Below are 12,398 nucleotides of genomic sequence, written 5' to 3'. Positions count from 1 at the left end.
AAATCCAAAAAGAAAATAAAAACCATAAAAAAAAAAAAACCGCTTTCTAATTCGGCCCGCTAAAGGCTCAAACTTCTTGGCCTAAATTGAGCCACAAGTCGCCCTCGTGTAACTTAAACGTCCCTCCACGTGTCCCTCTTGTTCAGAGAACTGAAAAAGGCCCACAGCCTTCTCCATATTTGTTCTCAAAATTCAGAAAAATCCAAAACGAAAAAAAAAGGAAAAAAAAAACCCCCACACGCTCGTTCAAGAAGCCCCGTCTCTACTCTACTACACCTCGAAGCAGGAAAAAAGAAATCGATCAAATTTCTGATCATCCAATATGCTCCGCTTAATTAAGTCTCCATTTTCTCTCTCCAGATTCTCGTAAGTTATTTTTTGGCCTGAAATCCTCTCGCGTTTTGTTTAATTATTTTAAGTACTTTGTCTGTGAAGTTAATGACTCTAAATTCCAAGGTGAAGCTGAATTCTTTTTTATTTGTTTAGGTGATTGTATTCTTTTTTAGTGATTTAATTACCTGTAATTTTTTAGACAATGTTGACATACCCTGACGCTGCATTGCAATTATTTTTGCTTGGACTTAATTAGAATTAGGTGACCTGTTACATTTTTCCTTTCCTTTTTTTATTTTTTGTTTTTATTTTTTGGATTTGGAGGAGATGGGATATCTGTTATGCAGTACTTTTGCTAAAATTTTTTGAAAGTATATTTTGTTTTCTTGGGTCTTAAGAAATGACATTTAATTATGGAGAAAGAGAATTTGATATTTGGTTGGAAAAAGAGTTCCAATTTTTGGCTTAGGGTAGAGTAGCAATAGTAATGTTCACCAAGCTATATAACTCTCATTAGCAGAATGGATTCACCAATTGTTTGGCAGCATTTCAATTTTGTATGTTTTTCCCCCCGAAATTGACCTAGAATTTGGCTATCTAAAGGAAATGTAGTCAGAATCATGTGAATGGCGGAGATACTAGTGCTGGTGGTTCTTGCATTGACACGGGGAGAGGTTTCAACCATCATTTCGAAATGTGTATCGAGCTCTAAATTAATTTTTTTACATTTTAGAAATATTTTGCTTCTTCCGATTTTGATTAGTAGTGGGAAATAACACAGTTGCTTCTTTGGGAAATGCTACCTTGGCATCTTTTACATCAAGAAATACAATTGGGAAACAAAATTCAGAGTAAGCTGATTATTGAGCATTGCAGTTCACATCATAATGCCTGAATCTTTTTTTGGTTCCACTTAACTATCACTGTCCTTCTTTGTTCTGATTAACAAAAAATATTGATAGCTTGTTACAGCACTTGACGTTTTAGCTAGAAAGATTTACTGAAAGCTCATTCAAGTTTTTGAATCAACACGAAAGGAAACTGTTTAGTTGCAGAAAACTTGGGGAGTCTGGCCATGCCACATGCCTATGTCAAAATGGATCTTAATTTCGTATTTCAAAAAGAAAAACTGAAGGAGATGGAAAGCATACAAATAGTCTGAATAAAAGAGAATGACAGGTCATGTGAAGCCAAAAAAGCATGGTTTTCATCTTTTGAAAAAAATGGAGTGCAGAAGTTTGGCAGCTGGAACTTGACATTGGCTTATTTATGCTTGTTTGGTTTGTTTCTTTGTCAGTTAGCGAATTATGTTAGCTCACATACTCATAATTTGATTGTTGAAGTTTTAAACTGGATATGTTACAGAAAACAACTGAAAAGTATGAGCCTTATCTGCTATTTAGCTGAAAAATATGAAAAGAGCAATGTGCATTGAAGAACTTTAACAGTAAATGACACTTTGGGAAGGTGGGTATTGTGTTTTGACTATGCAAAACGGAAAAGGAAATGCTGTACCTGGAAGGGACTCTGATAGTGCACATGATACCTGATGTATAATTTAATAGAAAGATTTATATATGCTCTCTTTGTCAGACATCACTTAACTTTACACCAGCTGTACTGAGTTTCCCTAAATATAGCTAGTATTTCTATTTTGGATGTGAATGTTGATGATCACAGACAGATGTTTATTGTTTAGGCGTGGATGAAATAGGGTGTGCGTTAGCACTAGATTCATGTTCTTTGAAGTGTTGCGAATGAAACAATTGTACTCATTCTTCTAGATGCTTGTAAATTAATAAAAGTCAATGGCTGAAATATCAATTCATTTTTTGGATTAATGAGAAATCGTATGCCCCCCTTTCAAGCTTCAGTGTAGACACATTTGAATTGATCACAGACAACACCAATTTGGTCAAGGACCTTTGGAAGAAATGGATGTGTGTTGCAAAGTTAAGTTTAAAGTGAAACATTTTGGTGAAAACATGTTTTGAAGCAATATTTATGATTTACTATGATTCTTAGAAGACCCTTGAACTGTTGCAGAAACCTGATTCATTTGCAGTCATTTAAGTTGAAAAAACTCTTCACTTTGAATAGAATGAGTTTGGATAGTATGTGTTCTCTGCTAACTTTAAATGCTTAATTTTCTACTTAGTTTAAAATTTTCTGGTCTGATTTGCTAGTGAAAAGCATATTTTCTCCTATGGGCTGGCATCATCTCCCGATATATGCAGGATCTGTTACCTTCATCTAGTTGTGAGCAGAAACGGGTGACTAATTTTGTATCTGTAAGGGTATTGTGATGTGAGCTTCTGTCTGTCATATCTCTGTAGTTTTAGTTAGTTCCCTGCAGTAATTGGTTTTAGAATTTTATGGTAGATTAGAGGCTATTTGCTTGTCCTGTGGTGCTTGTCCTGTGGTGTTACATACTGCCTGCAACTGATTTTAATTGCCTCAATTGATTCTTGACAAAACCAGGAGGGTAGCTGCTTCAAAAAATCAACGGTTTTTATGCACAGATCCTAATAAAACTGATGAACCATTCAAAGTTGAGGAGGCAGAGACAGTAGATACCTCTCCACCTCCATCAGAGAAGGTATTTCATGGTTTTTCCCGGATATGACCATCTAAGTTTGTGGCACCTTGGTGCTTTGTCCCTTGAAATGTTTGGATTAGATTTTATTTGTTTAATTACTAATGGACTTTTTTTCCCCTTTTTTTGGGCTATTTAGTTACTTGTGTTGGGTGGAAATGGATTTGTCGGTTCACACATATGCAAAGAAGCTTTAGATCGTGGTCTGACCGTTGCTAGCCTTAGCAGGTTAATTCCTCTCACCTTGCCATGTCACTGTATTGCTCTGTAAATTGCTGTTCCTGTTTTATGATTGTTTAAGGTTCATTACGGTGGGTGCATGCTTTCCATGGACAGTGGTAAACTTTTCATTTCAGGCATCCTCGTCTTTGTTTTGTGAAGCAAGCATGTTGAGAGTTAAGATGAAATGCAAACCAGTTAACTTCCTTTTGTTCTAGACTTCAGAATTAACCATTGTCTTGTTCATAATGACCATTGCCCTCTTGTCTTGAGGTCTTGCTTGTCGAGCAAAAGTCCTTAGCTCATGTTGTACTCATGTTTACCCAATTTTTGAATCAATTGCTATGGTGGTTCTATGAGTGGTTCAAACAATTCGATATGTTGGCTTTTCCTTTTGTAAAATGGTCCTGATTAAGTATTTAGATTTGTATGTATTGTTGATAGGAAAATTCTTTTGTTTCCTCTTTATGGAGATATAAGGCTTTTATTGATTACAAATAAAATCAAATGTTGTCTGGTTTTTTATATGTTAAGCAAGAGTCTACTGGTAGAAGGAAAAATGTTCTTACCTTATTGAACAGTCATTATGTATCTGTTACTTTTTATTTGAACCTAACTGTAATTACAGCTCTTCATTTAAAGGGATCTATGAAATTTTGGAGATGTTTTAGCTTGATAATGCCTAACAGGCTTTAAGAACTAAAATATGTGCACTCATATTGATATTTCTGGTTGTTCATAAGACAATAAAATAGCCGATATGACTGGAGGACTCAGCGGAGTGGAAAATCCTCATGCACATTAATGCAATCCTGATGATCTATTCCTGTTCGTGTTACTATGTGATATGTTGGCTTGTATATTAACGTACATTTTGTTCTTGCTATGAACTTTTCATCCGGATCTCTGGTTCTTCTGGTTATCTTCTTGTAGAACAGGAAGGTCATCTATACAAGAATCCTGGGCTAACAGTGTAATCTGGCATCATGGTAATTTGTGTTTTTAGGGGTGTTTGTAGTTTCATTTCTTTCCAGTTGTTATTAGGCTTCGCTCATGGTTATTTTCCTGTTCTCTTTCCACCAGGAAATCTTCTTTCAAATGATTCATGGAAAGATGCTTTGAAAGGAGTGACATCTGTTGTATGTATCACTTCTGTACACGTTTTTCTAATGTTTAGTGTTTTTCCAGCTGCATCTCACTGTATGTTTATCTTTAGTGTTGGTCCAAGGGTGATACACGGTGATGTGTGTTTCTGCATGTGGTGTAGCAATTAAACATAAGCTTAACTGAATCCATGCAAAAGATAGAAAGATGCTGTAACAGTGGTTCTGTAGCTAGCCTAGCTAATCTGTAATAAGATATCAGCAGGAGAAGAGTTTATCAACTTAGCAGCTTGTTGCTGCACCTTCTCTTATTCTTACAGGTGAAAGTGTCTGAGCTCCAAGTTTTTGCAATATAGTGCTTCAGAGTTTTTTTTATTGCCCTTTTACATTTTGCTTTTTTTTTATGGGTGCATTTTTAGTTCTAATAATGTATTTTAGGGCTTCTGCACTTAAGTTTGCTTGCAAGTTCCTATTTAGGATGTTGTTCCCTTTCCTCTTTCCTTGAAGCTGTAGATCACCAATTGTAACTAAATCTGCGACTTGTCAGCTGCTGGTTAGATCTAGGCTGAGGTTATAGAAAGTGGTGGTAAATTTACAATACAAAAGCAAAGCCTTATTTGCGTTATCAATCAATAAACATTTTTCCAATGCTGTAGAATCATCTGGTGTCTTGCTCTGCTCTCAATGTCCTCTTGCAGATTGAGGGAAATTTTATGACTTTGAAGGCAGTTATTTTCATAAAAGTAAATATTCTTTGGAAGCGTGGCGGCCCAGATAGTAGATATTAAAAAGCAAAGAACTTGCTGCTTTGGAAGGATCTGATTTTTGGCTAATCATTAAGTGCTGGTCAAACTAACTACTTTGTCATCGAGGTTTATCCATAAAGGAGGTTGCTAAATGTGCACATAACTTGGGTTATGTGATGTTCGTTCTTATTTGTAATCTTAGGTGCTTTCTGACTAAAGCATTTTAGTGCTTGAAGGAAAATGTTGAGCATGTAATGTCAAGTTGCTGCTAACAATTGAGTTTTTCATGGAAATAGCTACAGATAGTGAGTGACGTAGGCTGCACTTAATCTGTATACTTTAGCATACCCAACAATTGGAATTTTGAAATTATCATCTAAAGCAGCTTTGCTCTGCAAAAACTTATCTTTTAACTACTTGCAGAAAAATATTCAGTTTATTTTTTCCTCACAGTCATTTATATATCATACATTTCCTTTCCAACCTATCTCATCTTAATTAGGCGACTCATCTTTGTTGGTGAGCTGAGTACTACAAAACAGGTCCCAGCATTTTGTTTTCTTTTTTTTTTTTTTTTTGGTTTTTTTTGTGGGGGTGGGGGGTGTTGGGTGGAGATGAGGGATGGGTTTTGGGCAAACAATATGTGGCTTCTTGGTCTATCAAATCAGGTATGCTGCATATGGGTATCCATGTGGAGTTTTGGATAGGTTGTATGTCGAAGGGAAGAGTGACTGATTTAATTACCGCATTTGTTGGAAAACAGAGTTACTTGCTCAAGCAAGCAGACTAGATGACAGGGTAAGAGATTTTTTTTTGGTTAACTTCTTTTAGGTTCAGGTGGCTAATATTTTCATATTTTCTCTTTTGTACTCTTTTTTTTTTTTTGGGGTGTGGGAATATCGCTGGTGGCAAATGGTGAGGTGGTTTTTACATTTAATAGGCTCCACTATGTGGTTAAGTTTCAGGTTTGAAAAGTAAACTTTGTTAATATTCAATTTCTTCTTTAATATGTGTCCTCCTCCTGCTTTAGTTTTCACACTCTTTATGCTTTACTACTGTATTTAAATAAAGACATGTATTTCTTGGGCCCTTGAGTCGAAACTTGTGAAATTTAGATTTGTTACATATTAGATTATAAGTAGAAGTGGCTCAAATCCTTGGTTGCACAACACTCGTGGATGCTCATATGTTATTTAACTTGAAGAATAGATAAGTTTCTAACTCATTCATGCAATTAGACAGAGGATCAAATTGGGTGATTTGATGTAAGAAATCATTTGTGATACATACCGAATGCTTCTATAGTTGGGCTTCTGCCAGTTTCTTTCTGTAACCTAGTTTTCCTTGTCTTTTTATTTTAGCTTTTCCTTGTTTTAACTCTTTTCACTTGTTGTCTGGATTGATTTTAGGGGACTAATATCTGGTATTTAAAGTTTTTTTTTTTTTGAGGAACTTTCTCTTGGATTCTTGTGTAAGTGCTAGTTATCAAAATGCATGTTTTCCTTCTGCAGATTTCTTGTGTTGGTGGTTTTGGTTCCAACTCACACATGTATAAAATCAATGGAACTGCAAACATCAATGCTATAAGAGCTGCTTCTGAAGAAGGTATTGAATTATATCGCACTTGTGTTTGATACTTTTAAGTCATAAAGTTCTTAATTCTGCAACAGGACTTTTAGAGCTCATGCCACGAGTAGGCAAGAAAAGTAGTTAATAGTGTTCCGAATAGTCAGCTGTTACCTCTTCTAGTTAACTAATTGATGGATTGTCTGAGCTTCATTTTTGTGCATACATTCAGATGTCATTAACCTCATCATAAATGGTCTGTTTGGATTGAAGATTATATGGATAAGAAAACTTAAATGTAGCACTTTTTGTGATGTGATGTAAACCAGACAAAAAGGTGGTTGGAAAGATATGAAGGTGGTGGGAAAATGACATTAGAGAATCTCCAAACTTCCTGCTGTTGTGGTTTTGTTGATGCTGTGTGGAGTGTGAAATCTAAATATGTGTAGTTCACACAGTGTTACAGTAGGCATATCAAAGCAGACTAGCCAATTTCGTTGCATTTATGGCTGGGAGGCAGCATGCTTTGGGTTCCTTGATAATAAGATCACTAAACTTTTCTTGGTGGTTAGGATAAAACCTGTAGAAATATAAACCATGTAGTAAATTTGTAAGTGCAGAATGATCTAAGGTGTGTGGTTGAGTTTTCCATCTTGGTTTTACATACCAGCAATTTTATGTTTTGCTCAATCAGGAGAGTGTCAGTACTAAAATGAAGAAAATGAAGTGTGAACTTCCCATCTTGTTTTCACATATCAGCAAGTATATCTTTCACTGAATCAGGAGAGTATCTGAACTAGAAGAAAGAAGAAATATCTGTACCTTAAATACTGCACATTTAGTTTTTGGTGATGTTGAACTTGATCCATCTGAATATCAAATCGAGATCTCCTTCTCAAGGCACAAATTATGAATGTCCAAACAAATGCTTTTCAATATGCGTAGATAACTAGCAAACCAAATTAATATAATAACTTTATTTCATCACTTGAGTTGCAATTCAATTTGTTACATAAAGGATCAGGTTTCGAAGGTCGCTAGTATCAAGTTTGTTGTCCTCTGTTGCTAATACTGAAAGTAACTTCTGGTTGTTCACCATAGACCATATTTCAATTACCTGTCGATAACATTGGCTAAAAATCTCCAAGTTGGTTCAGCCTTTCTATGCAATCTAAGTTATGCATCATCTATCTTGTACAGCTGCTTGGAGTTTACTGCAGCAAACATAAAACATGTAACGAAGCAGAGGGAATAGTTAGACTTCAAATAAGGTCACTTTTGATACATTCGCTTCCTTTATTCGACGTTTATTTTTCATATTCATCGAAACTTGAACTTGGAACACATAGATAGAATATATCAGTTGTCTTCTCGTGGACATGGCATTATGTATTAGGGAAAAGAATTTGGTGATTTTTTCTGTTTCTATACCCCCAACACAAGTAAGAACTATTTTGTTAACTGATTCAAATACCAGCTAGCTTTGTAAACCCTGCTTATTGTATTTACCCTTTGTAGGAGTAAAAAGGTTTGTTTACATTTCTGCTGCTGACTTTGGCGTTGCAAATTATTTGCTGCAAGGATATTATGAGGGCAAGGTATGAATTAGAGTACTTGGATCTGTAGTTTTGTGTAAACTCTTTGATTGCATTTGCTAGACTAGATATATACAATGCATGTCTTATCATGTTACACTAACTGTCTTGATTCACAAATTGTTTGGTCTAGTGTAGCTGGCTAAAAAGATTCTAATTCCAATTATTGTTTGATAAAAGCCATGAAGATTTTCTGAAAGTTTTAAATATCATCTCATGGTACAGTGCACTGGATATTCTTGAAACTGATCAGTTAACTTACCTTTCCAAAAATTAAAAGGTGGTATAATAATTTTGCTGAAAGATAGAACTGAAGCCCTGGTTGAACCACATCTGTCTTCAATATTGTGATTATTAATATTTTGCTGATCATATGTGATAGAATGGTGTTCTTTAATCTGTTGTAACGAATGAAAATTTTCTGGTATCATAAACGATTTAGCATGTCTTTTAAAATCAGTAAAGAAGGCAATATTGATGATAAAATTGCTCTTTTGATGTAAGCATGCTGTTTTGAGCTCATAGAAGACCTGATTGTTGTACTTTATGGTTGCACTCGTTGCTTGTGTATGCAAGTTCATAAAAATGTTGCAAAGTAATTTAATTTGGTGGTTCTGCACTTCCATCTTGTTTACAGCTACTTGAATATGTAGATAAGTACAAAATTTGTAGATCAAATCAAGGAGGTTATTACTTATTAGTAAATGTGGGTGTCCTACTTTTGCACAATCTAGGAAGTATTGATCTTTAAGGATTCAGTTCTTTTTAATCCTTTACCCTTTGAACTTGGTTTTCCTTGTCATTGGCATAATGTAACATGGTATTGAATTCCTGATTTGACAAATGAACCTTTGGGTTTGAAATGTTTCTTTTTCCTGGTTGAATTTATCATTCATGTCTCTCCCGTTCTAGTAATTATCTTTCATCATATTTTGAGCAGTTGTCAGTCCTATTAGTTAGTCATGGTTTTGTAAGCCGCAGCACTATGTTAAAATTGATTTTTAAAGCATTTATGTGTGATGTACTCAATTAATGTGCTAAGTTGGCTTCGTGAAGCCATTTGTGCTTAGTTCTTCCTTTGCAAAGTTCCGTGTTTTCATTGTACGAGCGCAAAGTCATGACTTTTGACTTGATCTTCTTCACTTGTTTACTTTTGAGTTTGTCTTGTCGTGTCAGTTGTTTGGAGTATGTATGGTTAGTTGAACATTTCAACTCATTAATTTTAGTTCACCAGCATGTCGCTATGTTACAGTTGATTAGAAAGACGGATTGTGAAATTTCATTTGTGGAATTGCGTGTTTGTTTTCTCATAAATTTCTGTTCCGTATCATGATGCAGAGAGCTGCTGAAACAGAACTAGTGACCAGATACACATATGGAGGTATGTTACCATGCTGTTATTCTAAAAATTATGCATTGATTAAGGACATGATGGTGCACAATATCATTGATGCTTAAACCTTTCAATCCTGAAACTAAATATTGTTACCAACTCCTTTTCCCTAGTCTGAGTGCTCTCTCTCTCTCTCTCTCATATGCACGTGCATATGCACAAACACAGACACACAAAACTGGTTGACCTTTTTTGAGTAGGACTGCACATTATTGATTATATGCATTTTAATTTTTTTTTCTTTGATCGCATATCCCTGATTATCATATTGCATAATCCATTTGGCATTTGGACGAGTTATCTGCAACTCGTTGATCTAAATCTTGCTTTGTTTTTCTTTGTGTTAGGAGTAATACTGAGACCTGGGTTTATTTATGGAACTCGTCGTGTCGGTAGCATGAAGCTTCCTCTTGGTGTAATTGGTTCTCCCTTAGAGATGGTACTTGCCGTGTGGATTCTGTTCATTTTACAAGGAATTCTTGTGACTAATAAATATTGCTTAGGCACAAAAATGGGTTGTATATTGTCTGTGCCATATATGTGAGAGACCAACTTCAAACTGCTATGTGCTTATGTGCTTCGTGGAGTAAGTTTTCCATCTTGTTCTGCAGGTTCTCCAACGCGCAAAGCCACTCAGCCAGTTACCCCTTGTTGGGCCTTTGTTCAATCCTCCTGTGAATGTTACTGCAGTGGCTAAAGTTGCAGTAAGGGCAGCAACTGATCCTGTTTTTCCACCTGGGATTGTAGATATCTATGGGATACTTCGCTACAGTCAGCAGAAATCCGTATAACTTTCGGTTCTTTTACTTTAAGATATCTTGGTACTCATGTTGGTTCTCTTCATCCCTGACAAGTTACAGAGAGGCAAATGTTCACCTAAACCTTCAGCTGCTCAGTAAAATAAGCAATGCACCAGAATTTCCCATGTATAGCCATATTTGTTTCTTTTATCACGATTATTATTACTGCTTCAATGAAATTGGAATTTTTTTCATACATTACTCGAATAACTTGTCTTCTGAGATTCAAACGGCCTGGGCGTTTGAGGAGACTTTCGACGGATTAAGGGCCTTTGCAATTGCCACCACATAATCACCAGCAGAATACATGTAAACGCTAAAATTATAAATGTAGATATTAACTCAACAACATATAAAACTTAACAAATGTTTTCATCTGCCGAAATTTGTGTCCAAAATTATGTTATTACATTTGCTTTTATAATGTCTACTAGTCCAAGAGCGCGGGGTGAGCATTCGTGACCCGTGTTAATAGTGCATTTGGGTGCTGATGTTTTTAAATTTTTTTTATGTAATGTGGTGTATGAATTGATGCAGAAAAATATTTTAAAATATGTAAAATAATTGTGAGGTAGTTAGTTTTGATTGAATGAGGGTAATTGAAAAGAATTGTTGGTAGGTTATCATATAGAATGTGATTTAATGTTGAAGTAAAAAGATAGTGTATATATATTGTATAGTTATGAAATTGGAGAATATGGGAATAGTATTAAATGTTGAAAGGCATAACTTTATAGTTATTTTATATTGGAGCAACGTTTACAAGTTCATTATCGAATATGTGTATTCGATATTCGTTGATACCTAAGTGAGTAATTATGAGAGTATAGCATGGTCGAATAATATGATATCATAGGATTTTTTCCCATTTATAGGTTAAAAATTTATCTTCAACTTTGATGTCCCAACATTTGTGTTGGTAATAGAAGATGATTATATTGTTTTTGTTTGGCAATATATTTGCAGTATCTTCTGGATGGAATTTGTGCAAAATAACATAAATGGATAAAGTAAATTTATGTGCAATTTTTTTGTATGTCTTTGGGTTAATATCTGTTTTAAAAAATTTGGCTTACTAAAATTTCCATGTTCGTGGGCTTGATGACTACATAAAATGCAAACTTTATGAGGAAACTTTCTCTTGCAGAAAAAATGCCTGCAATTGTTAACTAAATAAATAAATAGGAGGTTGTATTGTTGAATTTTGTGGATATATTTTATTATTAATTATGTTACCATGTTGCTTTTGCATATGTGCTTTCAATGGGGATGATATTCCATTCAAAGAAGCTAGTGTAGTGATTTGGGTTGAAAATTTAAACTCTAAATGTCATCACTCCAATGTGGAAAAAATGTATTAGTGAATTTGGCTGCAGATTGTGATCAGCAATGAATTTTTTCCATCCAGAGTTCTGAGGATTTTCATCTAATTTTAGAAACCATATTTTGTGTCCAACTTTGAAAATTGCCTTTCTTCTTATGTGTGGTTCCAAGTAATGTATAACTTTTGGTGGTATGACCTGCAATTAAGATCTAAATGTGTTAAATGTGTTTTGGAGAAAAATTGAAGTAAATTAGGGAAATTTTATAAAATGAATACCAAGGTATCATTGTCTGGTTCATCATACTGCATCAAGAATGCATTGATTGGAGAAACTATTATGGACATGTTAGGCCTGGGATATTTGTGGAATAAAATCCAAACCCAACAGGACAAATAAAATAATACTCCCTCCGTCCCGAAAAGTTTGTCACTTTTCGGGACTCCAACTTATTATCAACAGTGCTCAATTTTTGAAAAATTCATCCGTGTTTTCCATGTTACCCTTCGTTTAAACACAAAAGCTGCAGAATGGATGGTCAAAATGTGATAGTGGGGTCCATATGTTTATTGATTGGCATGTGGCTTATTCTAATTTGAAGTAGAGTGTGAAGCCACGGACAGCAATCATTTCACGTTGGTTGGTGCGTGCAAAACCATCAACTAAACTGGAAAAGTTGCAAGTCTTGACGGAAGACTTTTTGGCCATAATAACACCTGCTTTTT

The 12,398-nt window shown here is 35.0% G+C and overlaps 1 protein-coding gene across 1 annotated transcript; it reads left to right on the top strand.

Annotated features, from left to right (window-relative positions):
- The first annotated feature begins 207 nt into the window (after positions 1-207).
- On the top strand, positions 208-10,552 carry LOC113781035 (uncharacterized protein At1g32220, chloroplastic). The gene is made up of 10 exons (XM_027326865.1): positions 208-366; positions 2,815-2,932; positions 3,069-3,157; positions 4,082-4,137; positions 4,232-4,287; positions 6,509-6,602; positions 8,082-8,161; positions 9,497-9,539; positions 9,899-9,990; positions 10,163-10,552. The coding sequence occupies exons 1-10, from the start codon at positions 323-325 to the stop codon at positions 10,340-10,342; spliced, it is 852 nt and encodes a 283-aa protein (XP_027182666.1). The 5' UTR covers positions 208-322; the 3' UTR covers positions 10,343-10,552.
- Positions 10,553-12,398: the final 1,846 nt, after the last annotated feature.

The sequence above is a fragment of the Coffea eugenioides genome, chromosome 8, assembly GCF_003713205.1.
Source record: "Coffea eugenioides isolate CCC68of chromosome 8, Ceug_1.0, whole genome shotgun sequence".
NCBI classification, from domain to species: Eukaryota; Viridiplantae; Streptophyta; class Magnoliopsida; order Gentianales; family Rubiaceae; genus Coffea; species Coffea eugenioides.
Note: the sequence above shows the minus strand (reverse complement) of the source record. Positions and strands in the feature narration are given on the sequence as shown.